Source organism: Oculina patagonica, chromosome 2 (assembly GCF_052425735.1).
Source record: "Oculina patagonica isolate OP01 chromosome 2, crgOcupat, whole genome shotgun sequence".
In the NCBI taxonomy this organism is placed as follows: Eukaryota; Metazoa; Cnidaria; class Anthozoa; order Scleractinia; family Oculinidae; genus Oculina; species Oculina patagonica.
The window spans coordinates 26,360,944-26,379,578 of record NC_135759.1 but is presented as its reverse complement, the minus strand read 5'-3'; the positions used below and the strand labels follow the sequence as shown (position 1 = coordinate 26,379,578).

At 39.1% G+C, this 18,635-nt stretch overlaps 2 protein-coding genes across 2 annotated transcripts; both read left to right on the top strand.

Moving 5' to 3' along the window:
• Positions 1–3,273: 3,273 nt before the first annotated feature.
• On the top strand, positions 3,274–5,672 carry LOC144641906 (ectin-like). Its single transcript, XM_078500922.1, has 4 exons — positions 3,274–3,520; positions 4,594–4,663; positions 5,112–5,280; positions 5,586–5,672. Exons 1-3 carry the CDS (start codon positions 3,411–3,413, stop codon positions 5,277–5,279), a joined length of 348 nt encoding a protein of 115 aa, XP_078357048.1. The 5' UTR covers positions 3,274–3,410; the 3' UTR covers position 5,280; positions 5,586–5,672.
• A 1,142-nt stretch (positions 5,673–6,814) lies between these two features.
• LOC144643810 (aldehyde dehydrogenase family 16 member A1-like) lies at positions 6,815–16,668 on the top strand. Its single transcript, XM_078503166.1, has 11 exons — positions 6,815–7,116; positions 7,992–8,282; positions 9,286–9,563; positions 10,327–10,479; positions 11,120–11,416; positions 11,890–12,132; positions 12,282–12,457; positions 13,011–13,178; positions 13,571–13,775; positions 14,846–15,031; positions 15,680–16,668. The coding sequence occupies exons 1-11, from the start codon at positions 6,870–6,872 to the stop codon at positions 15,977–15,979; spliced, it is 2,544 nt and encodes an 847-aa protein (XP_078359292.1). The 5' UTR covers positions 6,815–6,869; the 3' UTR covers positions 15,980–16,668.
• Positions 16,669–18,635: the final 1,967 nt, after the last annotated feature.

The window sequence follows — 18,635 nt, the reverse complement described above, 5'->3', positions numbered from 1 at the left end:
AGCTTGAGACTGTGTGGACCACACCGTAAAAAGGGCTCTACAAGACATTGGGTGCTTTAACTAAACTGACCCAAACAACATGAGATTACAAAGCGTCTTTACAATGATTTACATTTCTTTAAGTGTCAGCTGTTACTGTTAGAACTTTGAGATCCATTATGAGTTCCAATCTTCAAAAACAAATGGGATAATGCATACGCTAACTAACCTGTCTGTAGGAAAACACAGGTAACGAGGTAACAAAACAGAATTGCCATGTTTGACAGACGACGGTATGTCTCGATATGTCCAGTAGCCGGGCCTGATGAGGAACAACAAGTGACAAATGTGACAAATAATTCATGCACGAATTCTCATCTTCGTGCTTATATATAGAAACAGAATACAGACTGAACATTATGTACGTTGTTCTTAAAATCAGTGTAGAAAGGCTCGCCAATGGTCGTACTTTTTTGTTCTTACAAAAACATTAAAGGGACAGTATCACCAAGACTTAGTTCAATTTGAAAATCCCATGAAGGTGTTGGTATGAATTGTAAATCCACTCATAGTGGCCTGGCCTTGCTAAAAACATACTATACAAGTCCTGAAAATTGTTAAAACGTGATTTTGGTACAGACTGGTAGGAAAAGAAGTGGCCTAAAACTTGACGTTTTCGAGTTTGGCAGTTTTACTTAGACGAAAATTTTCTAAAAACCGTTGATTGCGGTTGTTTTACATCTTGAAGAATAATTTCATGCCTTCTTTTTGCTGTTTAAAGGTTATTTTGCTTAACAGTGAGTTCATCCTCGTAATTCTTAGAATATTTCACACAAAAACGTAGAAGATTTCTCGTGTCATTGTCCCCTTAATCCATTTGGCTTTCTATAACTCTTTGTTAAAAAGATCTTTGGTGATAAATGGAAAGAGGACCCACAATCATACTGAGGGACAAGAGAACACCTAGAACACTACGGCTTGATTTAATAAGCGTTTAGAAGCCGACTTTTTATATCATCCATTCTGAGTTTGCTCTTTTCCCTGGCGTTCGAATAGTTAAATGATAACTAGCTCAAGAAAACCCTTGGTAAAAAAAAAATTATTTCTTTGTTGATATTCCCACCAGAAAATAACTTTTGGCCCACATCATAACCATCTTTTGGTAAATGTGGTCAATCAGAGATTTCAGGTTAGCTTTGAAATAAAACAAACAGAGTTAAACAGAATCCATGTCCCCAACACACAATCCTTACCTTAACGAAGCAGCAAGTTTTAATTGACCTTCATTTCCATTTCCATGCATTTGCACGGAATTCCATTTAAACCCTAATCGTTGCTAAAGACTATGCACAAAAGGTGTTGGAAAAAGTTGATAACATTTTAAAAAGAATCAAATTGAAAATTATTCAGTATCCATTATTCTGACGAATTTAAAGTAATTTTTTCGAACACCAATATTTTCTAGCCTCATCAGTCCAAAAAAAAAAATCAGTAGTCATGCGTTCTACCAAAACAAATTATCAGCTGCTGTTGCTTCTCGAAAATGTAACAATTAAGCGCCTTGCTCAACCACAAATAATAATAGAATCTCAAGCTAATGGAATAGTCAATTACCTGGTTTCGGAGACATTAGAGAGTTATAATTTCAATTAGCTTTGGTTTTCAGCCACACCTCCTTCACTGATGCTAAAACAACAATATTTTGTGTCAATTTTTTTATAATTATTTTTAATTATTTTCGTCTAAAATATGGAAACTAAACGAATATTTTTTTCAGTGTCTGCACAAATTTTTTTCTGAATATCACGTTGGCCCCGAAACAACGACTTAGAAAAGGCAACACTCCTACATGCACAAAATAACAGTTTAGTCTGGTTTAAAACGATCGTTAGCTATTCAAAGTTAGTTCAGTGTAATAAAAACGCAAAAAATGCAATTGCAATAACCTCTTTGTCTAACTGAATCGTTTAATAATAACACTTTCAGTTGGCTTTGTAGAAGTAAAGTTTGACTCTTTTTGAGCAACATTGTAGAATAATTTAACATTAACTTTACTCAATATGGAAGAAACGTAAGTTGAACTTTTCTCCATCAGAGACAAAATAGTTTACTAGGCCAAACTCACTTGATTTGAGAACTAAAATCACTATAAGCCATTATCTTTTTAAAAGCTTCAAGTTTTAATATTGGTTTGTTAATTTGTTTTTTGTTTATTGCACTTATAGTTTGAATAATACCAAAAAATCTATTCAATTTGTTTCACACTGAATTACTTGTCGGCGTGGACAATCTAAGTGACCTTCATCATTTGTTTGTTGGAACTGTGACAAGCCGAGCCGGAGGATCTCCACACGAAAATGGTTTCCATGAGATATTGCTGGATTTTAATCCTTTGCTGTCACATTGCTTCCCGAAGTGGTAAGATTACGACTTTTAAACTACTTCCAGCTTTTGATACCACAACTTTGTAGGCTAGCAAGGCAAGCCATTTTTGGAACAAAACAGTCTGAGAGTGACTTTCTATAACTTAACATGCAGCCGTTTGTCAGGAAACATTGCTATAGATTATCAATATTTTCCCCTCTGTCAGTGATGGTGAATTTGTACCCTCCGTCACTTCTGAAACAACGGTAAGACCGATCCCAGACAACTTCTTAAGTAATATACTGGCCTCACTCCTAATTTCAGTTGGATTCAATTTTTTTAAAGTTTCTTTGTCGTTTTCTTCATAACTACAACCCTCAAGCTAAAAAGTTTAGGACCACCTATCTCTTTTCTAAACGTTTGTACGTGGACATTGAAATAACTGAATATACATCATTAAGATCGCCTTACAAATAAGGGTCTTCGCACCACACCCCTGAGCAACGTAGAAGCACGTCAACTGTACAAGCTGTACTCTTAACAGTCAAGAGCGACCTTCAGATTTGAATACGAGTATGAGATCGAGCACGAGTGAGACACGATCGTATCCCCCAAACTATAACTCTCCCCTGTTGCTGACTAACAAATAAATAAACGTTAGGGATAAAATTGGTGTGATAAATGATTGGTTTGAAAACTCGTACTCAATCTCGTACTCGTAGTCCAATCTGAAGGTCGCTATTATTGTTCAGTAGGGAGGGGAGGACAGGACCACATTTTATTGCAATTGATGTTTTCAAGGAGAAAAGGCCAAGTGGCCCAATCGTTTTGGTAAGAATAAGGGTTGCACTGATATAGCTGCCAAATAAAAGATTATATTCACAATTGCCGAGTGATAGCGTCAATTTTAAAATCTGAACATCATTTGTATAAATTGGTCATCAGCATTGGCTAGCATCAGTGAAGATTGCTTAGAACAGCACAACTTGCATCGACGTCAACATCAAATCCCGGATGTCACATACAGCAGTGAACTCGAGAAGAAGGCGCAAAGTTTGGCGGTATTCATGGCCAAGTCTGACACACAATTGGACTTTATTCAAGGCAGTGTCGACGAAAGTTTGTTTCACGGTACCTCTGGCGTTCCTTTAACGATAAGCGACGCCATACAAAATTGGTAAATGAAATTAGATAAATATCTATTAAACACATCACTAATTCAATGACCATCACAGTTGTGTATACGTATGCAACTTCAGCGGTTGTGAAAAGAAAGCCTAAAAATATATTCAGGCTTGAACAGGATTCGTCCAACCCATGACCTCTGCGATATCGGTGCAGTGTAGAGGCCACATATTCACTTTCATAAGGTAGATATCGTCTGGCTGCGTGAGATAAAGTAAATATGACACGGTGTATCGAGCCATCTTTTACAAAGTTACCGTATTTACTCGAATAAGCGCCGCCCTCGAATAAGCACCGCATTGGGACAAAAAAGTTAATAAGCGGCGCAATCCCAAAGCAGCGCATATTCGAGAAATTCCGTTTAACTCAAAACAGCACTACAAAGCAACTCTAAAACAAATTAAACTTGGACATTTCCTTTCCATCAAAAGAGATATTTTGCAGTTGAAAGTGATTGTTTTACTGCTCGCCTATTGCTTTTTTTTTTTTCCCAACATTCTTACAATACGTAGTTCTGTAAATGTTATGAAGGCCGCGAACTTTGCCGGGACAGCTAGCGCCACTTCTCTCTTCAGCAAGAGACGAATACTGACAATCAAAAGACGCTATTGTCAATTACTGCAAAAGACTAGATTCTTTGTGGCGCCCAAATTTTAAATAGTCGCCGCCTTCAAATAAGCGCCGACCTCGAATAAGCGCCGCACTAGAGTCACGCAAAATATAATAAGCGCCGCGGCGCTTATTCGAGTAAATACGGTTCGCTCAAAACAAAAGTTAACTTGGAGATACGAAAAACATAAGAATAAGTAGTCCTAACACAAAAAGCAACAAGTACGATTAAGACTGAGAATTTAAAAGGCAATGAGGAACAAATTAAACTCGTGTAAACCGAAGATCCTTTAAAAGATCTAACTCTACCTAACTGAAATATTTTTCTTCACCTCGTAGATTTTCATTGTGATCCTTCCAAGGGCTAATGGCCATAGCATCAAGAGCACTGGTCTCTCTATTTTTACAGTAATATAATTTTATTTAAGTTAGATATCCGATAATATTCACTCACAGGTACGAGCGTGGTCAACTCTACAACTATGAACGTCCAAACCTTAGCTTTGAAAACAGGAATTTCATTCAGGTAACGTATGCTAACGATGATTTCCTTTATACTGAGACGCAGCAATTTTCTCAAATTGACTATCCGGCTGCTCTATCCTAGTGTCATGAAATTCTCATTTTGAGTTAAAAGTCTGTAGACGGCGCGTGCTACGCTCAGACACAACCCAGTTCGGCACATGATCGACGTTGAAAAGCGTTTGGTAAATTTTCATGTACAAATCTTGTAATACAGCCTTTAGGAAGAGCTCAAGATGACGTTAAGCCTGTTCTTTTAGACCAAAAGCGAGAGGGGTTGGAATTAATACTACTATATACTAGCCTCCCACGCAGTTTTTCTCACTTCGTGGAGATCATGTTGCTTACTGCATTCTGATTGCACAATATCCCCTCCTCCCCCCCCCCCCTTCCCCTGAAATCCGTCCCTGCTTTTCATTCTTCAAGAATTAAGCTGAGCTTTTTATCTTTAGCTCGTGTGGAAGTCATACAAGAGGATTGGGTGTGGTCATGCTGTAGTTAACAAGAAAGATGGTACCATCGCTACATATGTAGTGGCTTTGTATGAGCCGCCAGCCCACCGGCCATTAACAAGAAAGGAACTTCTGTCAAATGTTTTGGCTCCAAAGCCGAAACAATGAGGTACTGTAAATTAAAGTCTGTGTCTCCTAACAAGATATGGTTTATTTTATAAACACAACGCGATTTTTACAATTAATTAACATAACCATATACCGTTTACCTGAACACAGAAACCACCTGACATGTCTAAAGCATTGGTTGATCCAAACCTTTTAAAAAGTTAAAATATGGTAAAATCGGATGTCAAACGCAATTTTAACGTAAACATCTTTACTCGTAGCAAGCAGAATTCACAATCGTATCTATCTTACAATTTCATTTTTCTGTATTATTGGTAAATCTTTCATTCTGCATTTGTTCAACAGGTGTGGCTGCAGTAGCCTTCAGCAATAGTCATGTACTAATACTGACGGTGAAATCTCTTCAATACCTAGCTTAGAGACTCAGAACTTTGAATAAAAGGGCATCAAAAGTTGTTGTAGCATTTGTTGTAGCTTAGGCTTAGGGTGGTATCAGAAGTACATGAGGTGGTATCATTTGAATAAAGATTAGAAATGCAAATTCATTGTTTTTTTTTAGTTTTACTTGTTGTTTATTCTTCGCATCTATTAAGGTAACTTTAAATAAGTTTCTACGTCGAAGTGGAAGCTCCAGCTAATGTTATCGACTTTCAGACTAAAAGCAAATGTGACCTTGAGAGTAATCAATAGTCGGAGAAGGGAGTTTTACGAGGTTTCTCTAAAATTCTTACTGGATACAACCATCCATGCCTGGAAATCAGGCGCGTCCAGTGTTTATTTCCCGGAGGAACGGATGAACAAGTTTAACGGTCATTCCCGAAACAGGGACGCCCATTTTGCAATGGAGCACATGGCAGGCGGACCCGGGGGGGGGTACTCAGAAAAGTTTTATACGGGGAGGCTCCGCCCCAAGTTCTAACCCCTTACCCTTTTATATACCATTTTTGACAGAAATTGTACCCCTTTCGTATACCTTTAACTGAAAAAAGGTACCCCTTTTATATACTTAAGAGACATGACGTGGACTTAAAATAGGACGTTTTCTTGTCATTTTTATGTAGCGCTTAATAAATTAGAATAATACAGCCTTAAATTGCGTCTGTTCGAAATATTTTAATTAAAGGCCCTTTTAAATAGCCAAATGACAGATTTCCATACCCTTTCATATACTTAAACTCGTGAAATCCCTACCCTTTTATATACCTGAAGCCTGAAAAAGGTACCCCTTTCGGGCGGAGCCTCCTCGTGTAGGCCATTATAGGGAGTACCCCCCCCCCCCCGGGCAGGCGGAGCCCAATGGCTAATATATTGTTGGCTGGTGAAAAAGTAAAGACTTGTTTTTAAGGTACTACATACGGCTAAAATGGGTCCTATAATGATCCATTTTAATTAATTTCAATCCCTTTGTATGACTTTTTACCGATCTTTTCTAAAGGTTTTCGCATCCAATGTTCAAGACCTTAAATACCTTCCCAGTCGACCACTCGACCCCGCCTACACCCTTCCCACGACAACTCCAATTAGCCTCGATTTGATGCTAGCTACCAGACCTCTAGCGATTTACTAAATTCTGCCACGCGCGCTCGAGTTGTGATCGATTGGTAGCTCTTTTGCTACAAAACAAGGAAAATGGCCTCAACTCGCACTGAAACTCAAACTCCTACCGCTGCAAAATCCGCTGGTCCAGCAAAACTAAACAAGGATCCTACTATTGCGCAGATTTTTGAGAGTTTAGAGTACGGCCCGGCTCCCGAAGCAGCCAGCAGTGTCAACTCGTGGCTGGACGAACATGGAAGAGACTTTGGACATTTCGTGAACGGAAAATGGGTTAAACCTGAGGGAAGGAAAGTTTATGAGACAAGAAGTCCTGCAACAGGTGAGCGGTAATTTGCACTTTGGGTTCACTGTTAGCCGTATGACGTTACAATCGATTTCCCAATGCCTCGATCTTGAGGCAGACCCTACAAGTGGTGGCACATGTATGAGGTCACAAGTCACAGGTCTATAAAATTTATGATGAACGTACCATCATTGTGGTGCACTGTTGTGCTTTTTATCGTCATGTGACTTTTCTTTGTCGAAAACCAACACAACAGTACATGTCCTGTTGAAGATTTCTGTTCTTTATTAGTTTCTTACACTGACTCTAAAAATAATTGATATTCAGTCACAATTTAACCACCCCTCACCTCCCCCACCCAACCCTGGTGCTCAAGATTTTTTTTAGTCCTTCCTTTAAGGGCATTCTTATTTTACCAATAATCAGGGGTGGATCCAGGAGTATGGATTGGGTGGCTAGCAACTCCCGTTGATCAACAAGAAAAATAAAAACAAAACATGAAAATATAGAAAATAATGACAGTGGCACTGGGTAAGGTGTAGAAACCGCTAAAAAACTTAAGCCAAAATAAAGTTATAATATTTGTTAACATTCACCACCCCTCCCTCCACCTCCCGTGAAAAACCTGGGACTAAAATAAAATAGTAAACAAAATATTTGTTAAAAAACACCTCCCCCCCCCCTCCCCCTGCCTTTTGAAAAATCCTGGATCTGCTCCTGCCTGACAAGTCATTTTTGTATGATTGTGCCATCCAGGTCATAGTCTTGGTTGTCTGCATAAGAGTGTCCTTGTTACAGAGGTTTTGTTTTAGCAAAATGATGTCACCTACATGTAGTGTGTCCCGACCTTTTCACCCAAGAACACAACACAATGACCCCATCCATGGCTCAGATGTGTGTTTTTATTGCAGGAGAAAAACTTGCCTCTACTATGCAAGGTGAGCAAGAGGATATAGACCGGGCTGTTGGAGCAGCAAGAGAGGCCTTCAAATCATGGAGTCAACTTCCCGGTCATGTGCGTGCTCGTTATTTATACAGCATTGCTCGTCATGTTCAAAAGCATGCTCGTTTGGTGGCTGTGCTTGAAAGTATGGACAATGGCAAGCCAATCAGAGAGACACGTGATGCCGATGTACAGATTGTTGCACGACATCTGTATCACCATGCTGGCTGGGCCCAGCTTATGGATACAGAAATGCGAGGTAAACCTATTATGACTGGGGTTATCATAACAAATTTTATGCCTCAACCAGTTAGTTTACATTGATGGTATACATGTACACACTAGCCTAAAGGCTTGTGTGTATATCGAGAAAATACAAGTGACTTGTGGGATATTCCATAGTACAGTGGAACCCCGATATAACAATCCTCGATATAATGATATTCCCGATATAACGATGAATATTCTATGTCCCAGCAAAAGTTACAGTAAAATGTATGGGTCGGAACCCCAATATAACGATCTTCTATATAACAATATTTTCCGATATAACGATGAGAATTTAGCGTTGTGTTTTAACCCCTTTTATCAAAATTATTCTCTTTATCCTCCTCTAATATGCAATAAAAAGTACTTTTTAGGTTTACCCCAGTATAACAATATTTTCGGTTATTTTATGGCAATATCGTTATATCGGGAGTTTCGATATAACAATATTATTTTGAATACTGCTCCCTAGGCATATCGTTATATCGGGGTACCACTGTATACCACTCGAAAGCGTAGCATAACTATTATATATAAGTACATACCGGTAATTCTCGGAGAGAGGCACTTTGAGGGGCCTGACCAGGAGTCACAAACAGGGATATAGCTAAGAGCTGGCTACTGGCTAATTTCACTGGCTGAAAGAGAGCTCATCATCGGCTGCAGCTTTGAACACTAGAAATCAAAGACTTGGGATAATAATTTTGAGGGTAGAAAAACCATAAGAGCCAGCTGGGCTTGTCAAAAATTGGCTTAATTTTTTGTCAGCTATAGAATACAGAAAACAGTAATTGTTTTGTTTTGCTTTGAGGAGGGTGAATAAAAGGTGTTTATTTTGAAACACCTTTTTATGTATATGTTTATTAGAGTTTCAAGCCTCCCTGAATAAAAACCCTTCTACAGGGGCTCTGTATTCTCATTCAAAATATTTTGACATCAAATATTTAATACATCATTCACTTTTAATTGACAAAATGTTTTTAAATCATTTTTAGATTGGAAGCCCATAGGTGTTGTTGCTGCAATCGTTCCTTGGAATTTTCCGTTAATGTTACTCTGTTGGAAAGTTTGTCCAGCTCTTGCCATGGGTAACACAGTGGTTCTCAAACCAGCTACTTACACACGCCTGACGGCACTTCTGTTTGCTGAGATCTGTGCAGAGGCAGGACTTCCACCTGCTGTATTCAATGTTGTTACTGGAAACGGTGCATTTGGCAGTTCTCTTGCTGCGCACCCTGATGTTGACAAGGTTGCTTTTACAGGCTCTACAGAGGTATGTTATGAATTTTATTTAAATTTTTAAAGGACTATTTTAAGTACCTCCAATTTTAAATCAATATTCTAATTTTGTTGTTATTGGAGTCATTAAAAATAACGATTTTGTGGGTAATGAATGTGGGTAATAAATTAAACGTGACAGGGTTTCAGACAAGTTTTAAAGACAAGGTGTCAGTGAGGAATTGCACTGGGTCAATTGATATGTACCTGTATATAGGCTTCACAAAACCATTCCATTATTTCCAATAATTAGCCGACCTTGTTAGATTTCTGACATGAGACCGCTCTATTTTCTGTATTGTATGATGTGCAGTAATTTTGATATTTTCCTTATTTTAACCCATTATGTAAATGGTCATTATGTTGTGTTCTTGTGCAAGACACATTGTCTCTCTTCACCCAGGAGCATGGATACCAGCATACAGTTAGGGCACCCTGACAAAGTCCTGGGGGTTATCTTTAACAGACTAACAACCTGTGCATCATTGCTGACATTATAATAATAATAAAAAATAATAATAAATAATATTTTAAGAGAAGGCCTCCAATCACCTAGGGGGTGGTTTTCAGGAGGGTCCTCTGAGAAAATAAATGTTAAACCTTAAAATACATTAAAATGTAAAATACATTAAAAAGAAAACCACTTGGCTCTTCCAGTCCATTGGACTGTCCCAGAACAGATGTTAACCTACCATAACATCCAATACACTGTTAACCTGACAATGTTTTAGAGTTATTTTTTGATACATATTTTGTAGGTTGGGAAAGTTCTTCGTAGGCTGACAGCAGGGAGTGGGAAGAAGCTGTCTTTGGAGCTTGGTGGGAAGTCCCCTGTCGTCGTGTTTGACTCGGCAGATCTGGACAGCACAGTAGAGGGCATTGTGGATGCCATATGGTTTAATCAGGGCCAAGTAAGTTAAATAAGCTAAATGCTTAGCTGCATTCAATTATAGTACTCATAATTAACCCTTTTATACCTGCAAGCCTGAAATTAATTTTCCTTACCACCCTCTATATCTTTTAATAAAGATAATTATGTCAATTCTGAGAATTTGGTAGTTACAACAAAATATCCTATTCATAAACTGGTGGATAAGCTGCACTCTTTTACCAAAACTGTCCCAAATTGGGGATGCAGCTTATTTGCAGAAACATCCAGGAAATGTAAACTTCATAAATTCTTGTTCTCAACACGTACCAGCATTATAATTTCTGCTTAAACTGACTTGCATGAAAATATACAGGCTCATACATTACCTTAGAAAGAGATGAACATTCGTATCATATGCTCTTGGTGTGGCGTGAGATTCATAATATTTTGGGCCAGAGATTACAAACTGTCAGAAAGAAGTACTGGTTTGAATGTTTATTAGTTAATTACCGTTGGTATTACTGTATAAGACTATAAATTTTAATGTTGATTTTTAAAAAAATGCTTTCCCCTTAATAATCAGTTTGCTGTTGTTTTTTTTAGTTTATTAATATAGCATGCAGATTCCTACAGTAAAGCAGCATTTTGTATCTTAATGGATGTGACCACTTGTTTGCTAGGTTTGCAGTGCTGGTTCTCGTTTGATTGTCCAAGAGACTTGTGCTAAAAAGCTGATTGACAAGATCAAAGAACGCATGACACACCTTCGGCTTGGACATTGCCTAGATAAGGGCATTGACATGGGAGCAATAGTTGACCCTTCCCAAAGGAAGTCCATTGAAGCTTTTGTTGAGGAGGCAAGGAAGCAAGGAGCAGAGGTTTATCAAAGCTGTGCAGCCATGCCATCAGATGGGTCATATTACCCACCCACGCTAATCACAAATGTCCAGCCAGTGTCCAAGATTGTGATGGAAGAGGTACCAGTAAACATAGTTTTAATGTTGATATTAAACACAGCCTCTCTACTTTTTTGCTCTTAATTAAACTGTTGCACTGTCACAGTTGAGTAATACTTGGTTAACTTCTCTTGTATAATGTAAACAGAAGAATTTGTTTCATAATGTACGTAGTTGCTAGAAAAAGAAGAAACTGTAACTGACAAAATCCTTTGGAATAAAATGATTTTGATAAAAACATACACTTGTAAACAAACAAGCAAACAAACAAGCAAAAAAGCATTACCAGGCAGCAAAACTGTCAAAATTAAAGCTATTCTGAGCAAAAGTCTCTCTCAACTTCTAAGTCATGAACTGAAGCCCTTCTCCAAACCCTTCAACTTTTACTGCTGGGCATTAGAGGTGATAACAGCAGCACACTGAACTGTTCCTTTAACAACATACTTAAATATTTATTTTATTTAATGTGCTAAACTATTACTTTTTGTAAAAAGGTGTTTGGTCCAGTGCTGACTGTTCTGACATTCAGAACTGCCAAGGAAGGAATAGCATTGGCCAACAACACCAACTACGGCCTTGGAGGAAGTGTCTGGACAGAAAATTTGTCGCTTGCTTTAGAAGTGGCATTGAGCATCAAAGCTGGATCAGTCTGGGTCAATGGGCATAACCTGTTTGATGCTGCGGCTGGGTTTGGTGGCTACCGCGAGAGCGGATTTGGTCGAGATGGTGGAAAAGAGGTAAGATTGTGAGTGGTTTTAAAAAGGCGCTGTCATTTGGGTGATTTTGTCAAATATATTCCCCCCCCCCCCCAAAAAAAAAAAAAAAAATTGAAAATAAAATAAAAGGTTTCTAGGATATTTAGAATGGCACTGTTATCATTCTACAGGGTTTGTATGAATATGTTTGTCCTTCATGGCAAGAAAGGGCCAGACCAGCCGTGGAGGATTATGATGTGAAGTCATTTGGTTCTTCAGTTCCTGCCAAAGTGATGAATCCAAATTCTAATCCTATAAAACTACCGGGTTCATCATCAGGAAAAATGGAGGGAAATGTGCCACCAAGGTATGTGACAAGAGAAACCAAGTAAGAGTCAGCTACAGTATTCCTGCCATTTGTTACTTGACTGATTGGAATGCTTTATTGCTAGTCCAAGGTTTTCTTATAAATATTATTAGTTGACTGGGTCAGGTTTTTAGTACTAACAGCCCTTATGTCAATTGTCTTAATGCCATAATAATAAATTTCTTAATACCCACAAAGAGAATTTCTTTTCTTTTCTTTCCTTTTTTACTTTAACACATTAATTACTGTACATACCTACATTACAGTAACAGTATTGACTCACTCTCATCATATCCGCCGTTTACACACTCACACAGAAATTACTGAGGCCTTGGTCTTTTCTGTATTAACACACCACTCTTAATCTAGACCTGAGGTTGATATTCTTTCAGTGAGGCCCTTGTGCTTGTATGATAACTATTACACATAACCAGTTCTTCCACAAAGGTTTGGATCTACATTTTTAAATGAAAAGCAACATGGGGTGCCGGTACATTTTTTTGTCGCTTGGATCATGTTAAAACTGATAGTATAATACTTTGTTTTTGTATAGCATTGATCATACTTACAAAGTGTACATTGGAGGGGCTCAGAAACGGCCTGATGGAAACTACTCTCGACCAGTACTAGATCCTAAGGGGGAGGTGATAGGGCAAGTTGCCGAAGGAAACAGAAAGGATATCAGAGATGCTGTGGAGGCAGCGCATAAAGCCGCACCAGGGTGTGTAACATGTGATATCAACATACAAAATCTCGCTAATGGTCTCCATACAGAGCTTTTGTATCTAGCAAGGAGAGTTTCAATATGATGTCATGTGGTAAAATCTAAGCGAATTGATTATTTCATTGTCAAGACACACGAGCTACTAAGGTCGCTGTGATTTTAAGCCATAATAGGTGACATTAAAGGATTTGCCTCACATCAAATATTTTGCATGTCCCTTTGACCTTATATGGTCCCTTGGCGTCGAAGTGGAATAATAAAGATGATTTCAATGTCCTTTTCCCTACCAGTTTGAAACTCAGTGACAAAATCCTGAAGTATGATAGTTTAACTGAAAGCTATTTAGCACTACTTTCGTTTTCGTTCATTGTGTTCTTCTGTTCGTGTAGCTGGGGTAAACGAGCTGCCCACAACAGAGCCCAGATTGTTTACTACATGGCAGAGAACTTAGAGCTGCGACACAGCGAGTTTAGCCAGAGATTGTGTGGCATGACAGGCTGCTCTATGGAGGAGGCAAAGAAAGAAGTGGACACTACAATCCAGCGGTTGTTTTACTGGGGAGCTTATGCAGACAAATATGGTGGCACTGTACAGGTTAGTGTGCAAGTTAACATGATGGACATTAGTACTTAACCCATGGTTGCATGCATGTTCTTGCTTCGAGAAAGATACTCAGTTTTCTTATATTATGGGTAGTAGCAAATACAGCTAGAAACTTATCAAATGGCAAGAGGGCAAGCTAGACTGGGTTTAAGCCCTTGTTGCAAATATGAAAAGAATGTTTCTATTTGCCCAGACCATAGTGCGTCCTAGCAAGTTGGGGTAGCCATTTCGCTCCTGTACGGGTTTTGAAGTCAAAACTTTCGGGAAAAGGTAAACAGTTTGACCTTTTTAGGCGATGACGTCAGTCAAGCCTTATGCCAGAGGCAGTGGGCGGAATTTGTATCACTTTCTGTTTCGATTCTGTTGCGATCGACCGATCAATAGAACCGAATGAGTTAACAAGAAATCGCTGCAAAACACGAAGCAAAATACTCCTGGAAAATTAGAAAGGACTGATGCAAAGTATGAACGAGAGAGACAAATTACTGTATTTGCGAGTTTTATTGAATTCAGTGAACAGACTTGATCACATCTCTACATTTATTAATACAATGGAAACGCTTGACCTTGCGTGTCGCTCGCGAGAAGTATTGAATATCGTATATCAAATGTCACACTACAAAATAACGCAACTTTTTGTTGAACAATCATTCAACACAGAAATTATCAGCTACTTTTATTTAGTATACGTTAATTTTCCTGAACATTAGCTAAGACCCCATTGGAAAACGTCATCGCCTCTGCATGCACTGCATGCCGTTTATTGTTAGGAGTTCCGAAACAAGGTATTGAGATGGATGACTTAAAACGCAATACTTACATGTAACAGGTAATGGTGCCATCCCCATGTACGTGGCAGGTAAATTACGTTCCTGTCACTTTTTCAAATACCAAAGAGACCACTCATGGTATTCCTGATTTCATCACTTGCCATACTGATACCCGCATGTGGATGATGACGCCATTCACTTGCAACCCTGTTTCAAGACTATCCTTCTGGGTATTAACTGATCTTATGTTGTGTTCTTAACTTTCGTTGCCTTCCCCTCCCTCCCTCAAAGGAAACTCCATTCTACGGTGCCACAGTAAAGATCCATGAGCCCGTGGGAGTCATTGGTATCACTTGTCCAGACACGTGTCCATTATTAGCGTTCGTGTCTCTGCTAGCTCCAGCCGTCATCAGAGGAAACACTGTGGTCATTATACCGAGTCAAAAACACCCAATGGTCGCTGTTGACATGTATCAGGTACTACTGGCATTTTTTGTCATCTTAACTTTTAGTTGCAACCACTGTTTCGAATTCCTGCCGTAGCTTACGAGAGCTTCGCCTGAAAATTCATGAAAATTACATTTTGAGATGCAATTGTGCCGCATTTTTTCTTTTTCTTCCGATAGATGACGCTGTCCACCGGATAAATCATTATTCAGTGGATAGCGTAGTTTGTTTTGATAACTCTGTGCACAAGATAGTGATCTATCGTGGATAGTGTTATTCACCCTTTCACTGGACAGCCGGGCCCACGGCTATGAATGATCGATGTTTCATTTGTAGCGAATATCGCTGAAATTGCGTCAGCCTCTATATTTCGTATTGCCAAATCACTTCGTAGATAATAGGTTGTGAATATTGCTGAAATTGTGTTTATATCGCCAAAGTAGTTAAGGGACTTTCTTGCACAACACCTCCACCAGAGTTAAGAAAACCACCGTTTTCTTTTGTACAATTGAAGAACAAACAAAATAATTAATTTAATAAAACATATATTGAAATGAATCAATGAGAAGTCAGATTAGCTGCCTGTATGGCAAAGTGTGGGCCTACTCAATAAACAAATCGGAATGCGCCCTTTATAATGGATCGGTTTTTTAATGTAATAGTTGGTTTGTTTTCCAGATCTTTGATACATCTGACCTGCCTGGTGGCGTGGTAAACATAGTTACAGGCGATCGGGATCATTTAACCAAATACCTGTCCGAGCACCACGACGTGCAGGCCATGTGGTACTTTGGCTCCGCAGAGGGGAGCAAATTTGTAGAGTGGTCCTCGTCGGTGAACGTGAAACGTACCTTTGTGAACTACGGTCAGAGCCGTGACTGGCTTGATAACTCTCAGGGGCAGGGAGAGGAGTTTTTGTTTCATTCTACTGAATGCAAAAACATGTGGCTTCCCATGGGAGACATCTTTGCTAATTGAGGGGAAATGTATGTTTGCGGGGAGGCCTACAGGATGTAGTCACAGGGGAAAAGGAAAGATGTATGACGTGGTAATTAGAAAACAAATGTGGTCCTAAATTGACTCCGTGAAAAGGGTTGGGGCTAAGCTAAATATCTTTTTTTCTTTTAATAAGTCATAATTTTAATCAATTCACTTCACTCAACATTGATGTTATAAATATCAAGTAATGTGGGCTACGTACAAGTATTTTTTTTTTCATCCGTGGTGTTTGTTTCATTCTATATTAATAGTGCTTGTGTAACATTGTTTAGTAGTAGTAAGGGGCGCTTATTGGAAGGAGGAAGGAGGGCGCTAAATCGGATTATTACGGTAAATAAGCTCTAAAGGACACTTGCATCATCTTCTGAAGTGATAGTAACTTGATCAACAAAAGATGTTGCGGGGGGAGATAGCCCCATGCTAACTCAAAGTAAATAGGGGATCATTTGTTGTTTTTTATAGGTAAATTGAAGGTGGCGTGGCAATGTAGGGTAGTTAGTTTGAACTGAGAGATGTAAAAATTAACAAAATAATAAGACGATAAAATCGGCAACTCATTCGTAACTGAATCCAGAAAAAGTATCCGTGTGGTTGACCCGATTAAGGTCATCACATTTTATTCCTGGCAGCGACCTTACAACAATAAAAATAATTCATGATTCATAACACTTTATTGTCAAGCTTGTATTACATGTATACTACACCCCTTCGCTTACAATTGCGTTTTGTATTTCCCATCACCAAACATGCGCGGTGTAGCTGCTATGACAACTACGGAAGCCTTTTGCAAACAATGCCGTTTTTAAATGCGGGGTTAAGATGACAGGGTTCGTCATTCAAGTAGCCTGCTGCCCTGTTGTGGAGGATGTTTGCTGTCCCAGTCCACATGAAGCTGCAGGGTTCTGCGGCTTTGCCGTTCGGTTCACCAGGCGCCCAGTAGGTGTAGGTTGGAACCGAAGAGTCAGACCAGTAGAACCTGTCCCCAATCCACTGCAAACCCATCCAAACTTGGGCCATTTTTAATTCTTTCCTCACGAGCGCCAGCACGAACTCGTTTTCGCGGTCGCTACTTATCTTCACGAGCTCTTCTCCCTTGTCCAGGCAGAACTGTTTAGCACCCTCCCAACTCTTAACTTCGCTGCTGGTTAAATAACAATAGCCGTCGAAAGCGTACCAGTTGAAGGGAAAATAAATAGAAATAGAAAATAAAATATTGAGCACCAAATCAGATAAATTGATATAAGTTTCACGGATGAAAACTTAAGTCCTAGCCGGTTTTTATTAGTGAACTTGGTACAGTACTCGTGTTTAACCAATTTACCGGGTTCGAGCCCTGGGTAACTGTTAACTATTGTGTAAGACACTTTACTCTCATATAGTGCCTCTCTCCACCCACATGTATAAATGGGTACCGGTGACATAATGATGGGGGGTACCCTGCGGTAGACTAGCATCCAATTCAGGGGAGAGTAGAAATATTTCTAGCCACTTAATGCTTCAGAAACCCGGATAAGCTCCGGCAGTATGGGTCGCATGGCTTTTTGTACCTTGTGTTGCCGGTAGTGCAAGTTTAAGGTTGTTTTTTTATTATTATTTTGTGTCATAATATTTCAGAGACTTCCTTTTTAACCTGACCCTTATATAGAACTCAGTTTCCAAATGTAAGCCCGATCATTTTAAGAAATTCAAAATTCTTTTGGATATATATGAACCCCTCCGAAAGTTATAGAAGCCCACCCGAAAAAAAGCCCTCCAAAAACGTTTTTTGAGCAAAAATAACTGGGTTATTATCCGAATTTCACGGATTCTAAGGCCCCATCCACACTGACCCGGGTAAATTTGAAAACGAAGAAATTTGAAAACGCCGCATAAAATATTTTCCGTCCACATTAACCCGAGTAAATTTGAAAACGATACGCTTCATTAGTAAGTAAAAGTGAAAGGGCGGCGCGAAAAATTTAATAAGGGCCGCGGTGCTTATTCGAGTAAATACGGTATCTAATTCAATAAGCAACTTAACCATTTCAAAACGTCAAATATTGTTTCGTTTCCATAGCATTGCAGTTCTAACTGCTGTACTAAATGGATTGATCCCTGCCTCATACTCGATCAGGGGCCGTTGCATTTCGACACTGAAAGGCGAGAAACATGGAGTGTAGGGCCTGATGGTTAACACGAGTGCAACAGGCGCTTTTTAGGAATTCTGCCCAGTTCGCAAGTTTGCGAGAAAATTTTTAACCATGAATAAGAACCAAATTATTCTCTCGAATTCGACATTTTATGGTTTAATTTAAAACTTCGGAAAAGCTTGACACTGGATCATGGAGACACAAAACTTATCTATGCCGTATTGTAATGGCTATCCGAAAAGCAGACGGAGGAATCTAAACCGGATACTGTTAGTCCATGAGCCAATTCGTAAAAAGTGGCTGGAAAAGCAATTTCGTAGCACCCCCAACCGAACAAAGTTTCCTTGGTACCAAATTAAAGCTAAGGGCCTAGTGTTTTATATTCAACTTGTTTCCAGCCGCGAAAATGGAGCTTAAAGGAAAAAACGAGAGGTTTTTATCAGGGTGTGGGTGGGTTAACTTTAGAACATTCAGGTCGGTATATTATAACAAGGCCCATATCTCCC